Genomic DNA, 23,505 nt, shown 5'->3' with positions numbered 1-23,505 from the left:
TCAAACGATACACGAAATGTTACGTGAGCGGAGAGTTGATTGATGAGTTGAGTGCCGACTAGCAGATGATACAACAGATAGCAATGATAGATATACGAAACAAGATGGGGATGATACGTGCGTGATGAGAACACAATGACAACAAAACCCGACATTACCTCTACGTTTTTGTCACGATACTTTTGTGTCTGCAGAAGAGTCACGGAGATGAAAAGGGGGAGGAGGCAGCACCGCCGCGCCGTAGTGCGCCAGCTTAGAAGCCCATACCGCCCATGCCACCCATACCGCCCATACCACCCGCACCACCCGGAGCTGCGTTGTGCTTCTCCTCAGCCTCGACGATGCTCGCCTCACTTGTCGTCAGCAGGCTTGCAACACCAGCGGCGTCCACAAGCGCGGTCCTGACGACCTTGAGCGGGTCGACAATACCAGCCTTCACCATGTCGACGTATTCGCCCTTGCTCGCGTCGTAACCCCAGTTGAACTTGTCCGGACTACCATAGTTCGCCGTCAGGTTACCGACGATCACAGATGCCTCCTCGCCCGCGTTGCTCAGAATCGTCCGCGCCGGATTCGTAATCGCGCGCTTAATGATCTGCACGCCGAGGTCCTGGTCAAAGTTCGCCGTCGGGATGGACTTCGCGTCGGCAGACGACGGGCCGTTCGAGCCAGGTGCCTTCGACGCGAGCGCGAGTGACGCCTTGAGCAGCGCGACACCACCACCTGGGAGGATACCCTCCTCGACGGCAGCGCGGGTGGCGTTCAGCGCGTCATCGTAACGGTCCTTCTTCTCGCTGACCTCGACCTCGCTGCTGCCGCCGACCTTGATGACGGCGACACCACCACTGAGCTTCGCGAGACGCTCGAGCAGCTTCGTCTTGTCGTAGTCGCTCGTCGTCGGGTCGTTAATGAGCGCGCGAATTTGCTCGCAGCGCTGCTGGATAACGTCCTTCGAGCCCTCACCATTGAGGATGATCGTGTCTTCCTTCGTGATTGTGACGGAACCGGTCGAGCCCAGCATATCAGCGGTCATGTGTTCGAGCTTCATGTCGAGCTCGTCCGTGAAAACGGTACTACCAGTGAGGACGGCGATATCGCCCAGGATAGACTTGCGATTGTCACCGAAGCCGGGCGCCTTGACAGCGCAGACCTGGATCTGGCCACGGAGTTTGTTGACAACGCAGGCCGCGAGCGCCTCATTGTCGACGTCCTCGGCAATGACAAGCAGTGGGCGCCTTTGCGAAATGGAGGCCTCAAGTGCCGGGAGAATATCCTGGAGAACGCTGATCTTCTTCTCGCTGAGCAGGATGAGAGGCTTCTCAAACTCGACCTTCTGGCTCTTGACGTCCGTAATGAAGTACGGGCTAATGAAGCCACGGTCAAAGCGCATACCCTCCGTGATCTCAATCTCATCTTCCGTCGTCTTGCCCTCCTTCACGGTGATGACACCCTCCTTGCCGACCTTCTCCATGGCCTGCGCAATGATATTGCCAACATGGCTGTCGCCATTCGCGGAAATGGTCGCGACCTGAGCAATCTCAGCAGTGGTTGTGATCGTCTTCGTGTGCGCAGAGAGGAACTTGACGACAACGTCGACAGCAGCTTGCGAACCGCGGCGCAGATCCATTGGGTTGCAGCCGGCGGCTACGTTTTTAACACCCTCGGAATAGATTGCGCGAGCAAGCACCGTCGCAGTCGTGGTGCCATCACCGGCAATCTCGTTGGTCTTCTGCGCAACGTCCTGAACAAGGCTATTTCACAAGCGTGAGACACGAAAAAAAACGAGTAAGGCACAACCAGCTTACCGAGCACCGAGGTTCTCGAACTTGTTCTCAAGCGAAATGGCCTTTGCGACGGTGACACCATCTATGCAACACAGCATGAGCTACGAGAGGAAAAAAAAACACGAAATATGGAGGGATCCTACCCTTTGTAATCTTGGGGCCTCCAAACGCCTGCTCAATGATAACGTTGCGTCCTGTGAAAGAATAGTCAGACTCATATTCTCGCGGTTTCACGCGTTTTTTTTCATACCCTTAGGACCTAACGTCACACTGACGGCGTCGGCGAGAACGTCAACACCCTTGAGGATGCTTGCGCGACCCTCATTCGAGAACTTGATCTCCTTGTGCGCGCCGCGCGCCAACGACGGCTTCGCGGCCTTAACAGCAGCGCGACGAAGAGCAGAAGAGGATGACTGCGACAGATGGTGCATTTTGAACAGGAAAACGGTCAATGGCGAAGGCAGACGACGAGGAAAAGGGGCTGGATGGCGAGCAACACGCAGAATGCTGGCGAGCGCAGGTGGACCTTATGAAGAATTTGACGTCGAACTATCTAGAATCACGCCGTAACACCTCGATCACACAGTCACACTTTGCATCACGTGGATGAGTTTCGGATCGCATCGGACCAATGACGCGTCGCGTCGCGCGTCACGATTGGCTCTTGCACTTCCGGCCACTCACTATACGAAGCTCGAACTTCCGAATTTTACATAGTGCTCAGTAGTAGCATTCTACCAGCAAGCTTTTACTACGAATTCAAGAGAGCGCATACATTCTCATCCTAGTCAGCATATTCCCATGATCTTCGCCGGCGTGAGGCTTCGGAGTCCGGACTTGTTCTCCCGCTCAGCGCTCAAGCGCTCACCTCTCGAATTCATCTCCTCCAAGGTTTCCCCGCGTCTTTGCACCGTTCGTGAAGACAGTCGGACATTACGAACGGAGAAGAAAAAATCACTTTGAACAAGTGAGGGTCCGTCGCATGTCGCTCGCATGCAAATGCATATTGGTCATGTCTTTTCTTCATGTCTAGACATCGAGCTTGCAAGCCGCCTCCACTGGTGAGCACTTGAGCTGCTGGTGACTAATGGTAAAAACAATGCTAGGCGAGCATCGGACCGCCCTGAAATGTTTTCTTCACATTACTGCAGCGGTTGACTCACGGTCAGAATGTGTGGCTACACCACCTCGTCTGCGAGTCTACAATATTGAGCTCTCTGCCGTGAACACGTTTGCTATGAGTCCATTCGGTCTTGAATACAACGGGTTATCGAGTGATTTATCCATTGGGGGTGGTTACATTGCGAAAAATGTCGATGAGAAGGGTAAGCATTGGTTGACTGTCAGACTCTGTTTGCTTGGAAGTGTGAGCGCACGAGTAAAGTGGGATCCGTATGTGCGTCTATCTGTGAGACATATTAAACAACCTCACCAGTGGTCATTGTGAATGTACCACAATCTGTATCACAGACAACTCTAGATCCTCTCGGACAATCGCTTGTATGCATGACATCGTGAAGTAAAAACTTTCATTCAGTTGCGCCCTGACATTTGAGCGACAAGGATGAGAACGTCGAACGAGTTTCAAGTCGAGGTGTCAAACAGAGCCCATAAGACCAGCACACGTATATGAACTGTTCAGTGATGCGACACTCCTAGTCAATCGGCATAAACGACCAAAGCAGAATGACCTACTTCTTAGGTCTATTCGGTGTCAATGAAAATCATTCCCATGCGCTGCGGCTGGTCAGCCGGACAGCCAATCTGCAATCCGAAGCGGGATAACGTACGTACGTAACCGATACTTTATGATGTGTCCAAATCATTCGGTGTGCATGCAGGCCAAACGAACCGGATTGTGGACTCGACAAATGGTTGCACTTACAGGGGCACCGGGCATTATGACGCTACTCAACAGCACAATACAGAGAGGATTTTACAAAAACCGGTGTGCCACAATCCTGATGGCAGAAGCAACAGTTCAATTGACATTGCGCTTACTCCGGACAGAGGGAACAGTGGTCACGAGCTTGCACCAGCCGGCCGAGACCATGCAAGACCAGTAAAGCCATCCACAATAATAGCCAATAGATAAGCGATTGCCCAATCACTGACAGCGTCAGCCATCAGTCCAGATGTTGTTCATCATGTCTAAGGGTCGTTATTTGATGATTTGATTCGTCAGGCCGACACCCACGACACATCATGCAGCAATGTGTGACATGTAGTTCCCATGCATCGAGGACAAAGCAGAGGCTAGCCGTGTTCGCTGAGCCACGGTGAACGTCGGTGGCGAAGGCGGTGCAGAAGCCGCATCAGTACACGGGTAGAAACATGGACGTCATACAAGGCGGCAAAGTACCCCATGATGAATCAGATGCCAAGCAGACGCATGCAAGCGTATCGGGCGGACGAGAAGGCGGCGGCGAAGAGCTTCAGGAGCACGGCGAGAAGGTCAAGTACGACGGTGAACACTGGACCTCAAACGAGGGCGACGACAAGCGAGCGAGGAGGCGAAACGGTCAGCACGGCGAGCCAAAGGCCGGAGAGAAAGGAAGATGTTGGCCGCGCTGACACGGCAGGTCACGACAGGGATAAGCGCGTGACGGAGTGTGACGCGGAAGCCATATCGGGTCACGTTATGTCACGATGCTGACCGACGGCCGGTGTCCGCTACTCCCCGCACGACTCCTCATACTTACATGCCTAAGTCTCTCCCATTCCCATCTCCGCACCACCTCCCGCTCTCCCTCCCCCCTCCCCCGACGGCCTGATGGCTGGCTTCTTTTCCAAAGTCGCCACCTGGTACAATAAGACCAATACATTCCTCGACAATGTCGTCAACTTTAATGTTGAGGAGATCTTTAACCGCTCCAAGGAGGTCGGTCCGCCGCGCACGGTATTCGTCCACCAGAGTCTGCCAGAAGACTACCTGGACCACAAGGGCAGGATCAAGAAGGAGCATGTCTATTGCACGAATCAAACCATCACGTCCAAATACTCTCTCGTCACTTTCATCCCTCGAAACCTCCTCGAGCAGTTCCGCCGGGTAGCAAACATCTTCTTCCTCGCCATCGCCATCCTGCAATTCTTTTCTATCTTCTCTACCATATCCCCTGGTCTTGCTATCCTTCCTCTGCTTATTATTCTTGCGATCACTGGTCTCAAGGACGGCTATGAGGATTTTAAACGCCATCAGTCCGATCACAGCATCAACCACTCCGAGGTGCTTGTTCTGAAGGGTGGTGCTTGGAGGAATCCGAATGCCATGCAAGGCAAGGAAAAGACTTTCATGCCCGCCATTGTCCCGACCATCATGTCCTATCGCAAGAAGAGAGCCCCTGTTGCAGACGTTGAGGCGATCGAGCTCGAGCGCGCCGCTCCACCTGAAGGCGTGGATGGACAGCTTCGTGGAGAGAACGGCCAGGACAATGCGATGGAAGGTGTGGAGTTTGACGATGATGATCAGGATGGTGGGTTGTTCCGTACTCTCAGTGGTGATCCGGAGGGAGACCATGCCCGGCCCCACTGGAAGAAGATCGCCTGGGAGGACATCAAGGTAGGGGACTTTGTCAAGATCATGGACAATGAGTCCTTCCCCGCCGATATCCTCATTTGTGCGACATCCGAGGATGAAAACGTTTGCTATGTCGAGACGAAGAACCTCGACGGCGAGACGAACCTCAAGTCGCGCACAGCGAATCCCGCGCTCACCCACCTGCGCTCTGCGCGCGAGTGTGCAGACATCCGCAATTCATTTCAGGTCGACTGCGATCGTCCCGACAATAACCTGTACAAGCTCAATGCAGCTGTCGTATCCGAGAAGGATTCAAAATCCGCCGTGGACATCTCGATGGTCTTGCTCAGGGGTACCGTGCTGAGGAATACCCGCTGGGTGATAGGACTTATCCTTTTCACCGGCAACGATACCAAGATCATGCTCAACTCCGGCGGTGCGCCCAGCAAGCGCAGTAAGGTGGAGCGGCAGATGAATCCCCAAGTGTATGTCGTAGTATGCTTTACTTCGTTGTACACTTTCGTTGATAACTTTTTGCGTAGATTCATCAATCTAATCATTCTTGCTGCAATGGCTGTCGTGTGTGGTATCGTGGACGCGGTTCTCGAGCAGCGCTACTACCCTCGCCTCGCGCCTTGGCTATATGACGATAATCAGTCGGATAACAACACACATGTCAACGGTGTAGTGACATTCGCTTTCGCTCTGATCACGTTCGTGCGATCTCACTTGTATCTGGCATTGGTACTCATGAGCCGCATCCAGCTTCCAAAACATCATCCCTATCTCATTGTACATTTCCGTAGAAGCAGTACGAACATGCCAGGCCCTTTTTATCTATTTCGATCATGAAATGTATTACAAGGAGACCGATACGCCCACATTAGCGAGGAGTTGGAACCTTTCGGACGATCTGGGTCAAATAGAGTATATCTTCTCCGATAAAACTGGTACTTTGACTCAGGTGCGTGCCCCCACGTCACTACCTCGTGCCTTTTCTCTCATCAATCTCCCGTTTCCAGAACGTCATGATCTTCAGGCAGTGCTCCGTGGGTGGACGAGCCTACCGTGGGAATGCCAACGGCCAGGGAGACGAAGAGTCGACAAAAGTCGGCGTTCTCGAGGAAGGCGAGGCTACTGGGTCAAAATCATCCGGAACGCACTCGCCGGAGCTCGACGGCAAGAAGACACCGGTGTCGTCGTCCTTGGACGTACCCAACCCGCTCGCCGCCGACAAGGTCGGGCTGGCGGAGCACGTCTTATCACATTTCCGCGACGCTGTACTCGCTGCGGATATCGCTTCCGCGAAGAATGCTGATCCTCAATCGGAGGCTTCCCACCACGCCCATCTCATTAACGGCTTCTTCAGCTGTCTAGCTCTCTGTCACACTGCGCTTGTCTCAGTGGACCCGGCAAGGGGCTCAATTGAGTACAAAGCACAAAGTCCGGATGAGGCTGCGCTCGTGCAGGCCGCCGCGGATGCAGGATTCGTCTTTCGCGGGCGCGACAGGGAGATCCTGACACTGCAGACGCCGTTCTCAGAAGAGTACGAGCGGTACGAGCTACTGAATATTCTTGAGTTCACATCCTCGCGCAAGCGGATGAGCGTCATCGTGCGCAAACTGGACGATGATGAGAAGGAGAAGGTCTTCTTGCTGACGAAGGGCGCTGATAATGTCATCTTCGAGCGCCTCGTGCCTGGATCCAATGAGCTGAAGAAGGCCACGGAGGGTCACTTGGACGAGTTCGCGAGCGATGGACTACGAACGCTCACCTTGGCATACAAGGTCATCACCGGTGAGTATGTATGACACTGTAAAGTGGCAGTTGCTAACGGTCGATTATGTTAGATGACGAGTACGACTCTTGGAACCGCCGCTATCTCGAAGCTTCCGTGTCACTTGAAGATCGTGAAGGGAAGGTCGATGCGTGTTACGAAGAGATTGAACATAACCTCCGACTGCTGGGTGCCACTGCCATCGAAGATCGTCTGCAGGACGGTGTGCCGGAGACGATCGCTGACCTTAAGGAAGCAGGTATCAAGATCTGGGTGGCGACTGGAGACAAGGTCGAAACTGCAATAGGTATGCCTTGATCTTACTCGCTGCACCATAACATCTGACGTCCTGTCTCGTAGCTATTGGCCACAGTACTAACCTCATCGGCCGCCAAGATAATATCATCGTCATTAGAGGCGGGGTCGACGGACAGTCGAAGTCTGTCCACTCGCAGCTGGTGGGCGCTGCGAAGAACTTCTTCCCGGATAGCGGCATTCTCGATGGTGATATTATTATGAGTCCCCGCTCGTCCATGTCGAGGAGCAGGCGCTCTTCTCTTGCTCTGCAGAGAGTGCCCACCGATGCGTCTAGCCTTGTCGGCCACGACAACGGCGAGCGCTCGGGCGGGTTCGTACTCGTCATTGACGGCAGTGCTCTCAGCGTGGTGAGTATGCTCCACTTTATTCTCTTTATGATGTTTCTGATTTGTCGATAGGCCCTCAGCGACGACCGGCATAAGCAGCTATTACTCCGTCTTTCTATGCAATGCGAAGGCGTCATCTGCTGTCGTGTTTCACCGATACAGAAGGCCTTGATTGTCAAGTTGGTCAAGGAAGGCTTAGGCAGCATGACGCTGGCTATTGGGGACGGTGCGAACGACGTCAGTATGATCCAAGCTGCCGACGTTGGTGTCGGTATCTCTGGTCAAGAGGGTCTTCAGGCTGCGAACTCGTCCGATTATGCTATTGCTCAGGTAGGTTGTGGTACTATCAGTTGTGATTGGTTCGCTGATGACATCGGTCAGTTCCGGTTCTTGAAGAGGTTGTTGCTCGTCCACGGGCACTGGTCATATGCCCGTAATGGTAACATGTATGCTGTGGTTTTTCATGTGATCGTGACGCCGGTCTGACGCGCTCTCAGGATCGTCAACTTCTTTTACAAGAACATCATTTGTATCGGCGTCCTCTGGTGGTTCCAGATCTACTGCGGTTGGAGCAGTGCATAGTGAGTTGGATTTATCGGTACCATCACAGCATCTCGTCTCACTTTGACGGGATTAGCGCCTTCGAATACACTTATCTCCTATGGTGGAATTCTTTCTTCACTATCGCCCCTGTCATTGCCATTGGATTGTTTGACAGACATGCCGGTAGGTTTCCCTGAGTGTTTTGACGGTTCTCATCGAGGTCTCATCTCATGACATAGACGACCATATCCTCATGGCTCTCCCGGAGCTGTACAGTCATAGTCGTCGCGGCGAGTACTTCGGCACCAGGCTCTTCCTTATTTACATGTTCGACGGAATCGTACAGGTATGTACCGTGCTCGTTCCCCACGCACTGAGATACTGACATGCCTGCAGTCCGTGCTGATCTTTTTCTTGATCTTCTACGGATACAAGACGACTACGTCTCGGACTGACGGTTACGCAGTATATCAATACGAGTTTACCACGGTGCGTTTGAACTGCGTATCTGCTTCGGAACTTACTAAACTGCATTGTAGGTGATGGCGATATCGGCAGTCACGACAGCGAATCTGTTCAATGGTCTCAATACTGCCGCATGGACTGGCTGGGTGTTTTTCGCCGTAGCACTGGGTATCGTGCTTGTGTGGGCCTACACGGTATGTTCAGCCATCCTCCCTCCACCTTCGTGTCTCACATCTCTGTAGGCTATCTACTCCGCAATCACTCCCTCGTGGTTCGTTAGTCCCGTCTACGGGAACGACGCCTACCTCTGGCCATCCGCGTATTTCTGGTTCGGCATCTTCCTCACCGTCGTGCTCGCCCTGTTACCGCGCTACGTATGCAAGGCGTATAAGTTCACATTCAACCCGAGCGACATCGACCGGGTACGTTGGCTGCACAAGCTCGATCCAAACCGCGACTTCGCGTCGGAGCGGTCGCAAGGGATCGCGAACCTGAAGGAAACTCCGAGCCGGCGGTCGACAGGCTCCCGGCGGCGGCCGTTCGGGACCCATGCAGTGGGAAGCAGGACGGATATGTCGACGGGTGTGCGCTCGCAGAGCCGTGGGTTCGACTTCTCGACGGAGGAGAACGGCATCGCGCTGCAGCGGATGCAGACGAACTTGTCCGAGCGCCACGGCTTCAAGTCACCATTCAAGAGGCGAAAGCGGAGCGGCTCGCTGTTGCCGCACTTCTCGCTGTCGCGGTCGCTAAGAAGGAAGAAGCCGCCAGCGCTAGCGGAACAGGTGTCACCGGAACCGGCGGACAGGCCACCGCACGACCCGCCAACACATACCTCCGCTTCATCGTACTCTCAACTCTAGAATCACGCCGGACGCTTCATACATTCAATAATTATTTGCTCACGTTCGTTTGCTGTTGTTCCCCACCTGCTTATATATGGCCCGTAGTTGTAGCCCTCACCTGCATCTCTCACGACCTACGTTAATTCCACGAGTATTGTGCCCGGCTTTGTTCCATTTGTCTCGTCTCTATTCTCGTCATGATCTTTCACGTCGCCATTGATACCTCCTTAACTTTCATTCCTCATCGGTTGGAGAGGACATCATGCAAGCATGTGCCTTGTGCCGCTGGTGTTTTACCGCCTCGACTACTGTTTGCTCACTTACATGTGCAGGAGCTGGCTGGGGCTGCTCATACCTACTATGTACAACCAGGATTCACACCACAATGTCATTGCCTCTGAGAAAGAAATGGAGTGTATGTACGGCCAGAATATTGGCGGCGATCTCCGCACCCAGAACGCAATACTACTGATCGCAATGCCGCAGACAACTACCGCATGTTTTCTGAATATGTGCTATAAAATCGCCCGAATTTCTCGGACACGAAATTATCTAAATCGAAGAGTTCTGTTTCGCTAGCAAATATTGGCAGACGATGCAGCAAGCGCCTCCTCGCGACGCGATCGATCAGCGCTGTGTAGATGTGGGCGTCTTCCACGTGATCGCGCTTTCCACTTCTCGTCAGGACCTTCCAGCATTCACGGTGTCTGTGACGCTCATGCTACATGCAGACCTAACTTTGTCACATAGCTACAAGCTGATTTTTTTTGTCTTCTTTTTTGTTCTGCTTCTTCGAAGAGAAAGTGGCCTAGTCCTCCAACCCTTTCTGGGCAAGGAATGATCACAACTAAAGGGATCGCCCGAATAAAGTGATACTCATGACAAGGGGGGAATGCCACCAGTGAGGAAGGTATAGACCCCAAATCCCTTGAGAGTAGAGATTCATCGAAAACTTGAGCGTGTCCAGACACGAAGTTCTGCGATTGTCGGGGCAGACGTTTTCAGATACCGCAGCAGGGCCCTCTATTTCTGTATGCCTCAAAACCTACTTAGCTCAGTGCCCGGCACCGATACTCTATCGCCAGCCAATATGTAAACAACTACGGGAACTTCAGAAGAGAAAGGACGATCTGCACTGGTGGTCGCAGGATAGACAAAAGAACTTACGCTGAGAACCGGGAATCCGTGACAGAACATGTGTGAAAGAGACATAATGTTGCCTAGGCGAGATAGCGCTCTGCAAGCATGCCCCCTGCAACGATATATCCCAAGTAACCATTAGCCTTGATGCGGACATGAGCAACGTTAGGAGAGGGGAAATGTAGAAGCACTGACATTGAACTTGCGCCAGCAGTCTTCCGGATTGTCGGCTCGGAGAGTAAGGAGCTGCCAGGACAGGTGCGCCGCACACCCTCCGACGGCCAGGACAAAGTAGACCGCGCTTCGACCGGTGACGACTCCGGCGTAGCCAAGGCTGGCTACGAAAACAGTCGCGAACATGGCGAGGATAGGCTTCACGAAGTCGCCGAAGAGAAGTGCAGTCGACTTCACGCCCGCTGTGACATCGTCCTCGCGATCCTGCGGAGAAAGGCAGGATGAGTGGAAATGCTAAAGACATGAGCGATGTAGACGAACCTGGCAGCCGTAGATGGTGTCATACACGATAGTCCAGCTTCGACACAGAAAGGTGAGAATATAATGAGCGGCATTGTTGGTTCAACGCACCAAAATGCTCCGAACGTGAGCGCCCACATAGCCGTAGACTTCACATCCTTCGGCGCAGCGATGAGCCACGCGGTCGGAAGGCCCCAGTTCATCGCAAGACCTGGTTGGCTTCAGCGACGACTCACATTGCACGCGAGTCAGAACATTACCTAGCCATGCCTGCGGCCACCATGTGATCCGTTTCATGAGTGGGTAGAATGCGTGCAGTGGAAATACGCCAAACGTGCCGCAGAGGAGGCTTCTTGACGCGTGAGTATTTACGGACTCAGGAAGAGTAAGATGCGGGATGCTCACGCGGTCTGATTCACCGATGCCAGCATGGCGAAAAATACCAGGACTTGCAAGGCGAGGAAGACGGTGGCGCCGAAGATAGAGACCGCACCAGTTACCAAGGGTCTATTCTTCGTTCGTTCTATGCCGCAAGAACACATAAGGTCAGCATGCCTGGACACATAGAAACGTATACATACCGACTTGACGGTCAAAGTCTATATCGCAGATGTCGTTGATGGTACAGGCCGCACTGTGCAACAGTGTGCTGCCCACGAGGAGAGCGAATATATGAACCGTAAGTTCGCGCGGGGAGAGCCCTGCACTACCAGGGGAGAGGAGGTATCCCCAAACTTCAATTGTGTCAGTCATCCACCAGCATAGATTGGGGGCTCATCACGCACCACAGGGCCAGAAGACAAGGATAGAACCAGCAGGAAATTTGTGCATCCTGGCCAGCTCCCAATACGGACGCCACCACGAAGGTGAAGGGCCTGCGGGATTCGTGGATATCATCTTCTCAGCACTATCTGTCATGTTGCGCGAGAGATTGCGGCTTGTAGACCGGGAGATGGGATAGAGTTTATATAGGCCACCACAGAGGTGCGACCAATAGTATGATAGATAAGATCCGGGCGTATTTTACCGCCGTGATTGAGGGAACGTGCTAATGCCCCTAGAAACGGAGGTCGAGTGACCGCATAGAATTGGAGCGCAATGCGAGCGGTACGCCAAGAAGTTTCGTGGCTTTACCTGACAGGCGTGTAGCATCTGTCCCGAATTGCAATCTGCTCCGGTGCAATGGTCGGAGAAAAAGAATGTATGTAGATTTCTGGATCGCACAAAGGGAGAAAATGAACCCCACGATGGGCGGTTACTCATGCGAGATCATCGCGGCGACCGACTGCATTTCCGAATTTTTGCGCGTTAGCTATCGGAACGAGTTCCAGTTTTAGCTTATTCTGTAGCAGAGAATGAGCTGTAACAGGTGCAACATCACTTCATATCAGTTTAAACGGTATCCCAGATCAGTATCCTCGACGTATCAAGGATACTAACCCAGCGCAACTTGAATGACATTCTGGCGTCATGATAGATGGTGACTTCAAATATGCTGCGGACCAGTGTAAGTGGCCGCTCACACGAATTCAGTTCCCAGAAGACTGGTACACAGCCATCAATCGCTCACACGCAAAGGCATGGACGCGCATGTGTTTGACAATGACGACGTACGCTCACCACAATGTATAACAAACGTTGTAGGTAACACAGTGCCTTGAACAGCTATCACTGCTGCGGTCGTTCTGCTCATTCTGCGGGGAAAGTAAATCGAAATATCAATCGATCAACGGTCTTTTTCGCTGTTCGAGAGCCGATGCTTCCACCCGAAATACTGCGAGATATTAAAGCATAATGGCTGACTTACAACGGACGAAGGACGCTGTGGCTGGCGTTACGCCGCGGAGACAGATTGCATTATGTTCTTTGAGTTTCTTTCATGTTTGAGTGACGAGCGGGAACGGGCGCTTCTCGGAGTTTCAACGCTATTCAGCGTTTGTCACGACCCTCGCCGTTTGTTGTACTTCTGCTACACCGAGCTCGCACATCTGGATCGTTCTTGGTACATGCGTGTGAACGTTCTTCACTCGACCAATTCTTTGATTGGACATTCTTCAGAGCATTTGGATATTACTGGCGCCGCATCTGACGTTCATGATTCATCTGTCTAACAAGCAGCAGCAACCGAACCTTTATGGGGACGAAACACGCTCTCACACTTTGCCATCAACCCCAGGTATTGATGGCTAGTTTTTTTTTTCAGATGTGGCTCCCTGACAGTGCATGCATCCTGTCCCATGTCACAGACTTGCGGACGCTTTCAGGGACGATGCACCTTTTCAGGTGGGGGATGTGATCCATATTGCTACTAGCGCTGCTGGCTTGATTACTCAGGTCTCGGATAGTAGGGTCTTTGCGACGACTTGGATATGTATACACGATGTTCGGCTTTGTGGCGACTGCGCAGCATCAGTATTGAAGCACTTCAAGAGGCTTAATTTAATTGAATCTCTATGAAAGATGAACACCGGCTCCTTTCCTCCGCACGGTCTGATTGCGAGGTTTTCGACATAGCTGGCGAGTTCCCTATCAGTGAACCATGCCCTGCGTCACCATTGCCACGGTACGTACGAGGACCACCCTCTACAGATAGTACGTGCAGACCATGGAAACTTATGTTAACCAAGATCCGCTCTCCATCGCGAAAAATGGCGCTTTGATTTGGAAGCACGGATGCCTGATATTGACAATGATATCCATGTCCAGACGGAGTTATCAGATTCTCATACTGGAGGCGAGATATATTTGCTCACGAACAAAGGATGCTGAGTCACACACCATGCAGGCCCGAGTAAGTATCGGCGCCTGCGCCAGTACATCGCGGCATTTGTTCGTGTGCGTGCTACAGCGGTCGATGGCGTCGTCTCTGTATTAAGCCACCCAAGACCGCCGTCTCGCCGCGATGACACTTGGCATCCGTCGCCGTATTCTATGACGGGCCGCGTCGATGGGTAGGCACGGTTGTCAGTATGAAGGCGTCTCAGCGAGGGCGCTCCTAGTGAAGTTCTGTCGTTGCTGCCAGTGCTAGCGTTTCTCTAATAGTTCCTGAGGTATTTACGAGGCCAGTCATATGGCCTACATGATGGCTTACGAACGACGATCTCTCAGGCCGCATTAATATCGTCAGAGGGCTTTTCGACATGGGTGTCAAGTCCGTTATCGTGGTGATGGTGAGGCGTTCCGTTGAGCTAGCCATGTTCATTTGATAATCTGATATCATGGAGGTCGCGTCTTCCTTCCTATCAGATCACCTGCGACATCTCCCAATCATATCGTGGTTGGGCGTGTAAGCGTACGATCTCTTTAAATCAGGTATACATAGCCCTTGCCGTCGCAGCAACAAAATTAACCATTTTACTACAACATACATACATTGGTGAGCATCGGCTCGCTCTACACGGATTGGTGGATTTCGCTGATGTGCACTTTCGCCTGGTCAAGATCGCTCAAGAGTCTCTGCAAGCCGATGCTGCGTTTCCGCTGTATCCTTTATTCAATGCTGGCGTTGTACTCCTGCATCTGCGTCATGCATCGTGTTTGACCGAACGCTCTGGCACTTTTCACGATGTAATTCATCTCTTTGGTGACTGGATGGGACTTCAGATATCTGCCTGTTGGCCATCTATGCTGCGTCAGTGCGAAAGGCACCGAGGTTCGAGTTAATGAACCCCCCTTGCTGCAACTGTCTCCTGCGTCTTCGCGACGCATTCAGACCTGTCTAGGCTCGGTTGAACTATTTGTACCTTTGACGGTGCGTGGTGACGGTGCGTTCGTCACTTCGCTCTTCTTTGACGTGTTGAGGAAACACCTAGTGTTCTATATCGACCCTTTGACACCGCATATCTTCAATGAAAATGCCTCTTCCAAGGGGCGTGAGCCTTATATTTTTATCCCGCGGTCCCCTTCGGATGTCTTCGATCGATTCCTATTCTTTCAGGTGGGCTTGATCGTACTCTTTGCCTACATTTACCCAGTTCGGTTCTCCTTCCGACAGTTTCTTTTGGGCGTCTGACAGAATAGTTTTGGTTCTCGCTGATGATAAGCCGCCATGTGAAGTTGATCCAGTGACAGCTGCGGAATTGATGTGCAAGGCAGTATATCTGGTGACCGGAGAGAGAATGATTGGCTATCTCCGGTTCGAGTCGGAACATGTGGAATGAAGTGCGTGATGGCATCATTTTCGGTCTGAATGTGTTAATTACAGCTTCGCTTGCCTTTTGCGCTTCATTCTAACATGTTTGATGTTCTGAGGCTGTGCTGGATGGCTAGCTCTTCGCGACGGCTATCAGACTTCCTTCCGAGTATGACATACAGGCCTATGTCGGCAGCGCCAGTGACGGCACAGCTTGACCTGCTCATTAAAAGCTGAGCGGACGATCGTTATTACCTCTGCGCCGCAAAGCTGCTTCCTGAACTCATGAAGTATTCAGTGGTACTTCTTCTCTCTACTCTGTCCTCTTGTTCTCTACCTGCATCAGCTCTATCAGCGGCTGCAGAGGCATATGCCCGGACCTAGTTCCCTGTCCAGCCGGTGTCTCCCTCGTCAGGAAGGCCGGTTTCACCAACCAATCTCTGAGCGACGAGGAGACAGCCTACATCTCCGCCAGGACGGCTGAGGTCATCCCTCAAGCCTGGTCATCGTATCTCACTACACTCTTGGGGAGCAATGTGTCCGCTCTGCCAGACTACGTTCCTGCAATCCTGAATGGGTCGTACGGCACGGAGGCGTACCCTAATTTCTCCATTGCCACAAGCGGTAGAGGCTATAGGGCCGCAGCGTTTGGAGCAGGCGTTCTGAACGCTCTGGATGGGCGCAATGACACGTCAGTACGTGCAGGGACAGGAGGGCTCCTGCAGGCGGCGATCTACTTGAGCGGTCTGTCTGGTGGAGGTTGGCTTGTCGCTTCGCTAGCCCAAGCGGACTTCCTTTCCCTCCCAGAGCTCGTCTTCGGCCCTACTGTCACATCGGCAGAAGGATGGGGTGAATGGCTCACCGACATTGACCTCGCCGATCCCAGTAACAGCACGCTTGTAGATGTGGAGTACAGATTGGAGGCGATTGCGGAGGTTTTGGGAAAACTTGAGCGTGGGTTCCCGGTTTCGATCACGGATTCATGGGCCCGGCTGCTCGCACGCCATTTCGTGAACGGTACCACGGCGGAGAGCTTCTGGGACTTCAATCTGACTCATGGTGCCGGATTGACATTCTCATCAATATCCAGCTTGTGAGCCCATCCTTTTCTTTCCTTGTGAGATGCGCTCATCATTTTCAGGGATACATTCGTGAAACACCTTCAGCCTTTTCCGATACTCGTGATCGATTCGGTGTCATCGCAAGGAAATATCACCGCGATATTGAACGGAAACCCAGTGCCACTAACAAACCCTCTCTTTGAGGCCAATGTTTGTAAGTTCGTGAGCGCAACGGCCCTGGTTTTGGCCTCCTCACCTGCTTCGGATATAGATGAATTTGGTTCCTTCGACCCTGCTTTGGCCGCGTTCACGCCTATGCAGTATTTAGGGTCACCGAACAGTAGTATATGTGCCACCGGATTCGATCAGATTGCATTCATTGAGGGGATCTCTTCCAACACATTCAATACGAACAGTTCCTCAGTAGGCAGTGCTTGATGTGACTCTGGCTTGCAGGCTAATGGGGTATTTCGCAGACCAGTGCATCCAACGAAAGCTATCTAGCAGAACTACTGCAGGCTGCCTCCGACATAGTGTTGAACGCCGATCCTGACCTAACAGTTGCCTTGGTACCCAATGCATTCTATGGCGTGTCACCTGATACCTTCATTGACGCAAATGAAACCCTTCTCCAATTAGTGGATGGTGGAGAAGATGGAGAAATGATACCTTTTGTGCCTCTATTGGTCAAATCTCGTGGTGTCAACATGATTTTCGCCATTGATGCTGTGAGACTGCAAATTGGGCTCCTCGAATACACAGGAGCTGATGATTGACTTTAGTCTAATGATGCGACCAGCAATTGGGCAGACGGCAGCGCGATGATTGTAAGGCTTCACTGGCACTTTCATCCGCAGATGTTGTAACACTCCACTGAATGCCGCTATCCATACAGGTGATGCAAGATCGTGTAACTTATTTCCCGGAAGCATACTCCTTCCCACCTGTTCCGACCTCAGTGTCGACATTCCTCGCGCATAATCTCACGACACGCCCTACCTTCTTCGGTTGCAACAGCTCAACAGAGTCAGATGAACCGCTCATTATCTACCTTGCGAACGGCGGCGCACCATTCGGGAAGACTGCCATTATGAACACTTCCGTGCAGCAGATCTCTTACAGCGAGACGGAAATGGAGGCGCTCCTATCGCAGACCTTCGATGTTGCCACACAGGGCATCATGACGGACGGTGGAGAGAAGGACCCTGATTGGTCCGCTTGCCTGGCGTGTGCGGTAGTCGACTGCTCGCGGCTCCAGGAGACAACAGGGGATCGAGTTAAGTGGTCTGTGTGCCTCCTGCTTGCAGCGATATTGCTGGAGCTGAGGAGGTGTCACAAAGCACCAAAGCACTTAACCCAATTAAGGGCAAGTCTGCTTTTGTGACCTGCACAAATGATCCCACATAAAAAGCCTGCCACAAGGGCTAGGCTGAGGATGTGCGCAGTGGTATGCAGTCTGGAAATGGGGCTCAAAGGGCCCTTAGCCTTATGCTCACAACAAAGGGGTGAATTGGCTTGTTAGGCCGCGTGCAATAGAATAATAAATCTAAGGTTCTCCCTTAGATCCTCATGGACTTATATACATGTAGGGCAGGGCCCCTGGCACTGTGCTACTGTGAGACCTCAGATACCTACATGTGAATATATTGCCAAAACCAGTAATGGTTCTGGACTTCGTCATAGCAACTATCTACAATGGCTATGGATACGCCGAGGTAATCCTATCTAATCCAATGAGATAAATGCCTGTAAGTGGGCCCACTGTTGAGGGGCCAATGGGTGATGGCCAACAGAGCACATCACAACGGTTGCAACATCAGATGAGAGGATCTGTCCAAACTCAGAACAATGAGTGTGACGATCAATCTTCATCTGGATAGGGTTGTGAGAAGATCTAGCCTATCCTGTACCTGGCTATACTGTATGCCGGTTGGTAGGAGAATCCCCTGTTGTGGTATCTGCCTATTGGTTTAGGCAGCAAAGTGGTGCCACTATTTTGAGTGGTGAATTGGGTGCTTGCTAGCTTGATGGTCCAATGGGTTCCGTTCTGGGCAAGTGGCCTGGTGTCACATGACCAACGCCTGACAACTTCCGAATAGGGCAAGTGGCCAGTGTCACGTGACTGGGTGGCTGAATCATGGGCGCTTGGTGGTCGTGTGGTAGATACAGTCATGTTCGTGATGTATGTGGCGGCATTGTGCTGTTTGTCCAAGTATCCACGTTGTGAGACCAATATGAAGGTTGGCGTCCAAATAACCACTCAAGTGAGGACTTTAATGGTGCAAAAAGAAAGGTGCCACTTAATACTGTGACAGGAGGACTTGAGCGATTCTGGCCATCCTAGGATCAACTTGACACACTGGCATACATTGAACAATCATCTTTAGAACACTCATACATGCTTCATTTGTAGACGGATGGAAAACGAGTGGAAGGGAGGGCAGACGCTAGAGTCAAAGGCTTCAGCTCTTTGATGATAGAAGGACTGTATTAGTAGTATGTACCTAGAGTCAACTACGATACATTAGTATGTAAGCTGCATTCATGCAGGACAGTATCGGTACTCACAGGCTTCAGCTCCTTGATGATAGAAGGACTGAAGCCCGCAGAACGAGCGAAGCTTACATAAAAGGAAATACCAACTGATAAGTCCATACTTAAGTACAGCTAGGCTTGATATTCCAACACTCCCCCTCAAGCCAGGCGAAGTCCAAGCATTCCGGCGAACTTCTCCACCTTCTGGCGGGTCAATGCCTTGGTAAGAAGGTCAGCGACCATGTCATTGGTCGGGCAATACAAGATGACGGCGCGTTCCAGATCGATAAGCTCATGAATGAAATGGTAGCGAATGTCGATATGCTTCGTTCGCACATGAAGGAGTCCACTCTGCACGATCGCGATTGCGCTCTGATTGTTGGCGTGTAACGGTGTCAGTTCCACCAGAGGCGAGGTGAGTTCTGCGAGAAGCGCGCGTAGCCACAACAGCTCGCGCGACGCGTCAGATGCGGCAATGTATTCGGCCTCCGTGGAAGACAGCGCGATAAGGGGCTGCTTGCACGAAGACCAGCTGACAGCTCCCCCAGAGTAGAGGAAGCTGTATGCCGAGATCGAGTGACGGTGGGCTTGCGAGGCTCAGTCGGCATCAGTGTAACCTATAAGACCGTCGGTTGTCGCACCGAATGTCAAGGCCAGGTCGCGTGTGCCTTTAAGATAGCGCAGCATGCGTTTTGCAGCTTCCCAATGCACGGGCGCTGGGTCAGCCATGAAGCGCGCCAGTGTCGAAGTGGCAAATGCGATGTTGGGACGTGTGCCGATAGCGGCATACATAAGGCTCCCGATGAGCCTTGCATATGGCTTGCGAGCCATGTGCGCGCGATTTTCGTCCGAGAGCTCGATACCGAAGAGGTTAATGTGGGAGTCCATCGAAACCGTGAGTGCGTAGGCATCGGTCATGCTGAAGCGATCGAGTATAGTGTCGATATATGCAGCTTGCGAGAGCGAGATGGTGCGAGCAGCACGGTCACGGCGAATCTCAAAGCCTAGAAGCCAGTGCGCCTCGCCCAGGTCAACGATCTCAAATCGTGCGGTGAGCTCCCGCTTCATATCAGTCATGGTGGCCGTCATGTTGGTGACGAGTGTGCAGTTGTCGACATGGACAACAATGATGATGATGACCTTAGAAACATAGGCGAAAAACACATCGTAGTCGTGTTTGCTGCGCTCTAGACTCAAGCCAGCAAACAGCTCACAGAGCTGAATATACCACTGTCGGCCAGCCTGTTTGAGGCCGTACAGTGCCTTGATGAGCCTCCAGACATAGTCTTCATGTCCGGGAACCTCAAAACCACGTGGCTGTTTCATATAGATGGTCTCGTCAAGCTCACCATTCAGATATGCGTTTTTGAAGTCTATCTGGTGGATTTCCCAGTCGTTAGCAGCGGCGAGCACGAGTGCAAGTCGTAGCGATGCAAGACTCGCTGTCGGTGACGCCATCTGGTCGAAGTCGATGCCCGGGATCTGCGAGAATCCTTGCGCGCACAGGCGTGCCTTGTACTTCGCGATCTCGTTGTTCTCATCACGTTTCCTGCAGAGCGACCATACCGATCCAACGACGTGCGTGTTCTCCGGCTTCTCAACTAGCTCGTAGGTTCCCATCATCTCTATCTTCGCCAGCTCCTCCTGCATTGCCTCTCGCCACTGCTCACGTTCCAGCCCAGCCATCGCCTCGCGGTACAACAGAGTGTCGCCAGCCATGGCCGCCAGAGCATAGAGGGTCTCCCCCTCATCATCGGACTCATCCTCTGGCTGATCCTGCACAAGCTTCACGTGCTCGAGAATGCTCCTCGAAACGCGCTGTGCGCTGCGTCCACCAGTGGTGCCAGTACCTGACTGTAAGTCGCGTATCCATTGAGACGGCTGACGTACGTGTTTAGGACGTCCAGCTCCTGGCTCGGGTGTGCTCTCCGGCTTGGTCGCCACGCTCTCTGGCTGCAGCGGCTCGGTGTTCACGTTTGTTGACTCATTCGGGATGGTTGCAGGCAGTTGGATGGCGTTGGACGGTGCGATGGTCGTGGCTGATGTGGAGGTCGATGGAGGTTGGAGTGAAGCACCCGTAGGCACGTTCTGGCCGCTTTTGGCCTTGTTTGGCTCCCCCTCGGGCACGTTGACGGAGATGGCTGCATTTTCCTCGACGAAATGCACGTCGCGTTTGACAGATACCTTGCGCTTGTCAGCTCAGTACATGCGGTGGCCCTTGCTGTGCGCATCGAACCCAACCCAGCGGCCTGGATGCGACTTTGGATCGAGCTTCGAGGCTGCATCAATGCGCACTCATACAGTGCATCCAAAACATGGTAGAGGGTCAAGATGGGGTTTCTCACCGGTAGCGCGTTCGTGCGGGGTCGACTCGGGGGTGCTGTGCGTCGTCGTGCAGTTGCGAAGCCACACGGTGTGCATGGCGGACTCAGCCCATAGGAATTTGGGGAGGTACACGTCGAAGAGTAGCACGTGGGAGTGCTCGGCAAGCGTACAGTTAATGCGTTCAGCTTTGCCGTTCTCCTGTGGGGAGTCATGCATGGTTTGACGATGGTGCGTACCTTCGCTCTTCAGGTAAGTCTGGAACTCTGTACTCATGTACTCCCCTCTGTTATCGCTCTGCAGCTCCTTGATGGCCTTGACACCTCGGTGAGTTTTCGTCCACGAGCTGTAGGCCTTGTAACGAGTGAGGACATCACTTTTGTGGGCAATAGGGCAGATGATCACCTCGTCCGAGTAATCGTCTATAAAGGAGACATAGTACTCCTTGCCTGCTAGGGACTTCACCGGCGCCTTCCCCCATACGTCCGTGTGCACGCGCTGACCGTATGCGATCGCTTGCGGGCTCGAGCGTGCCTTCGGGAATGACTCATGAGTGTGCTTCGCCTTTGTGCATGGTTCGCAGAAATCGGTGGTCGAGTCCTCGAGTCGCACTCCGGTGACGATATTGGCCTCAACCATTTTCTTGAGGGCAGGGGCATGGGCATGTGCCATGTGACGGTGGAACTCAGTGAGTGACAGCATCATCGTCAATGCTGTGTCCTTCGCGGGTGCTGATGGGATCGGCGATCCAGGTAGGGGGTACAGACCGTTGTGCTCAGCGGCTACAAACACAGTGGTACCTCGAGGGGAGACGACATGGCACCCATCGTGCTCGAAACGGATGGCGTAGCCAGCCTTCGTAGTGCGGCTGATGAAGATGAGAGCGAAGGACATGGACGGCGCGTAGAGGACGTTGTGTAGCGTAAACTTCACGCTTCTTCCCTTGTGTACAGTATCGACACAAACATCGCCTTCGCCTGTGGCATAGAAGATACGTCCATCGGCTGAAGTGATCAGCTTGCGCTCGGTCTCCCAGAAGGTGATGAAATTCACGTGTACCGGATCGAAGTGTCAGCTTGCGCCAGAATCGAGAATTCTGCTGAGCTTCGGGAGCTTCGCTTCCTCGACCTTCGAAAAGTTGGTCGCAATGGCGAATGCGAAAGCCTCATCGTTCTCTGTTGCTGCCGCATTCGCACTGGCTCCCCCAGAGCCCTTGTCATGCTTCCTTCCCCGGTTCTTGCTCCGTGGCCCTTGGCCCTCCTTTCCACCACCCTTTGCCCAGCAGTCCTCTTTCAGATGGCCGGGCTTGCTGCAATTGTTGCATTTCTTCCTCACGTCCTTGCCGTCTGACCTCGTCATGAGCGCAGAGTCATCCGCAGTGCTCTGCGACTCGTCCAGAGCAAACTCATCGCGTGCAACTGAGTAGATCTGGCGTAAGAGTTCATCAGATGCGATGGTGGGAGTGGGAGTTGTGGTGGTGCCAGTAGCCCGCATGGAAGCCAGGTGAGCAGCGGAGAGGATGGTGCATACAACAGGGCGATAAAACTCTGGAAGGCAGCTGATGATGAGCACACAGTATTGCTTGTCGTCAAGAATGCCGTCGGCTGTCGTGAACTCGGCCTTGAGCTTCTGAAGCCTATCTAGAATCGGTCGGGGGTCCTTCTCCTCAGTGCAGCGGAGAGCATGCATCCGTCGGAGTAGTTCAGCCTGTACGAAGTCACCACGGTTGTCGTACTCAGCTATGACCACCTTCCAAGCTCCGGACGCCTTCTTCTCAGGAATAATCTGGAGTTTCAGCATTTCCGGTAGCGTCTGGTATAGAAGCGTTTTGATCGCCTCATGTCCGGCGGCCCAAGTGTCGTACGCATCTGCGTACGCCTCGTCTGCATCGGAATCCACCCCTGTGTCACAGTATTAAGTGGCACCTTTCTTTTTGCACCATTAAAGTCCTCACTTGAGTGGTTATTCAGACGTCAACCTTCATATTGGTCTCGCAACGTGGATACTTGAACAAACAGCATAATGCCACCATATACATCACGGACATGACTGTGTCTACCACATGACCATCAAGCGCCCATGATTCAGCCACCCAGTCATGTGACACTGGCCACTTGCCCTATTCAGAAGTTGTCAGGCGTTGGTCACGTGACACCAGGCCACTTGCCCAGAACGGAACCCATTGGACCATCAAGCTAGCAAGCACCCAATTCGTCACTCAAGATAGTGGCACCACTTTGCTGCCTAAACCAATAGGCAGATACCACAA

The 23,505-nt window shown here is 52.7% G+C and overlaps 5 protein-coding genes across 5 annotated transcripts; 2 read left to right on the top strand and 3 right to left on the bottom strand.

Moving 5' to 3' along the window:
• Window positions 1-25: 25 nt before the first annotated feature.
• On the bottom strand, window positions 26-2,310 carry LAESUDRAFT_706417 (chaperonin GroL). Its single transcript, XM_040906626.1, has 4 exons — window positions 2,035-2,310; window positions 1,928-1,978; window positions 1,806-1,866; window positions 26-1,751 (listed from the first exon to the last, which is right to left on the bottom strand). Exons 1-4 carry the CDS (start codon window positions 2,213-2,215, stop codon window positions 254-256), a joined length of 1,791 nt encoding a protein of 596 aa, XP_040760117.1. The 5' UTR covers window positions 2,216-2,310; the 3' UTR covers window positions 26-253.
• A 2,171-nt stretch (window positions 2,311-4,481) lies between these two features.
• On the top strand, window positions 4,482-10,056 carry LAESUDRAFT_685626 (phospholipid-translocating P-type ATPase). The gene is made up of 14 exons (XM_040905897.1): window positions 4,482-5,786; window positions 5,844-6,014; window positions 6,067-6,265; window positions 6,324-7,098; window positions 7,152-7,385; window positions 7,439-7,743; window positions 7,795-8,052; window positions 8,104-8,168; window positions 8,220-8,303; window positions 8,360-8,448; window positions 8,505-8,611; window positions 8,662-8,754; window positions 8,805-8,924; window positions 8,973-10,056. Exons 1-14 carry the CDS (start codon window positions 4,558-4,560, stop codon window positions 9,588-9,590), a joined length of 4,347 nt encoding a protein of 1,448 aa, XP_040760116.1. The 5' UTR covers window positions 4,482-4,557; the 3' UTR covers window positions 9,591-10,056.
• A 736-nt stretch (window positions 10,057-10,792) lies between these two features.
• LAESUDRAFT_662202 (UbiA prenyltransferase) lies at window positions 10,793-12,083 on the bottom strand (the record flags this gene model as incomplete). The annotated part of the gene is made up of 8 exons (XM_040904978.1): window positions 10,793-10,855; window positions 10,908-11,150; window positions 11,208-11,244; window positions 11,298-11,397; window positions 11,447-11,535; window positions 11,592-11,709; window positions 11,768-11,920; window positions 11,972-12,083. 8 exons carry the CDS (start codon window positions 12,081-12,083, stop codon window positions 10,793-10,795), a joined length of 915 nt encoding a protein of 304 aa, XP_040760115.1.
• A 3,520-nt stretch (window positions 12,084-15,603) lies between these two features.
• Window positions 15,604-17,786, top strand: LAESUDRAFT_762941 (FabD/lysophospholipase-like protein; the record flags this gene model as incomplete). Its single annotated transcript, XM_040913174.1, has 8 exons — window positions 15,604-15,608; window positions 15,665-16,411; window positions 16,460-16,593; window positions 16,651-16,802; window positions 16,856-17,107; window positions 17,162-17,206; window positions 17,275-17,591; window positions 17,687-17,786. 8 exons carry the CDS (start codon window positions 15,604-15,606, stop codon window positions 17,784-17,786), a joined length of 1,752 nt encoding a protein of 583 aa, XP_040760114.1.
• A 4,041-nt stretch (window positions 17,787-21,827) lies between these two features.
• On the bottom strand, window positions 21,828-23,138 carry LAESUDRAFT_614084 (uncharacterized protein; the record flags this gene model as incomplete). The annotated part of the gene is made up of 2 exons (XM_040903192.1): window positions 21,828-21,920; window positions 22,767-23,138. Coding segments are annotated over 2 exons (465 nt in total), but the record flags the coding sequence as incomplete, so codon positions are not given.
• Window positions 23,139-23,505: the final 367 nt, after the last annotated feature.

This window comes from Laetiporus sulphureus (assembly GCF_001632365.1).
Source record: "Laetiporus sulphureus 93-53 unplaced genomic scaffold LAESUscaffold_49, whole genome shotgun sequence".
Lineage (NCBI taxonomy): Eukaryota > Fungi > Basidiomycota > Agaricomycetes > Polyporales > Laetiporaceae > Laetiporus > Laetiporus sulphureus.
This window is presented reverse-complemented; position numbering and strand designations above follow the sequence as displayed.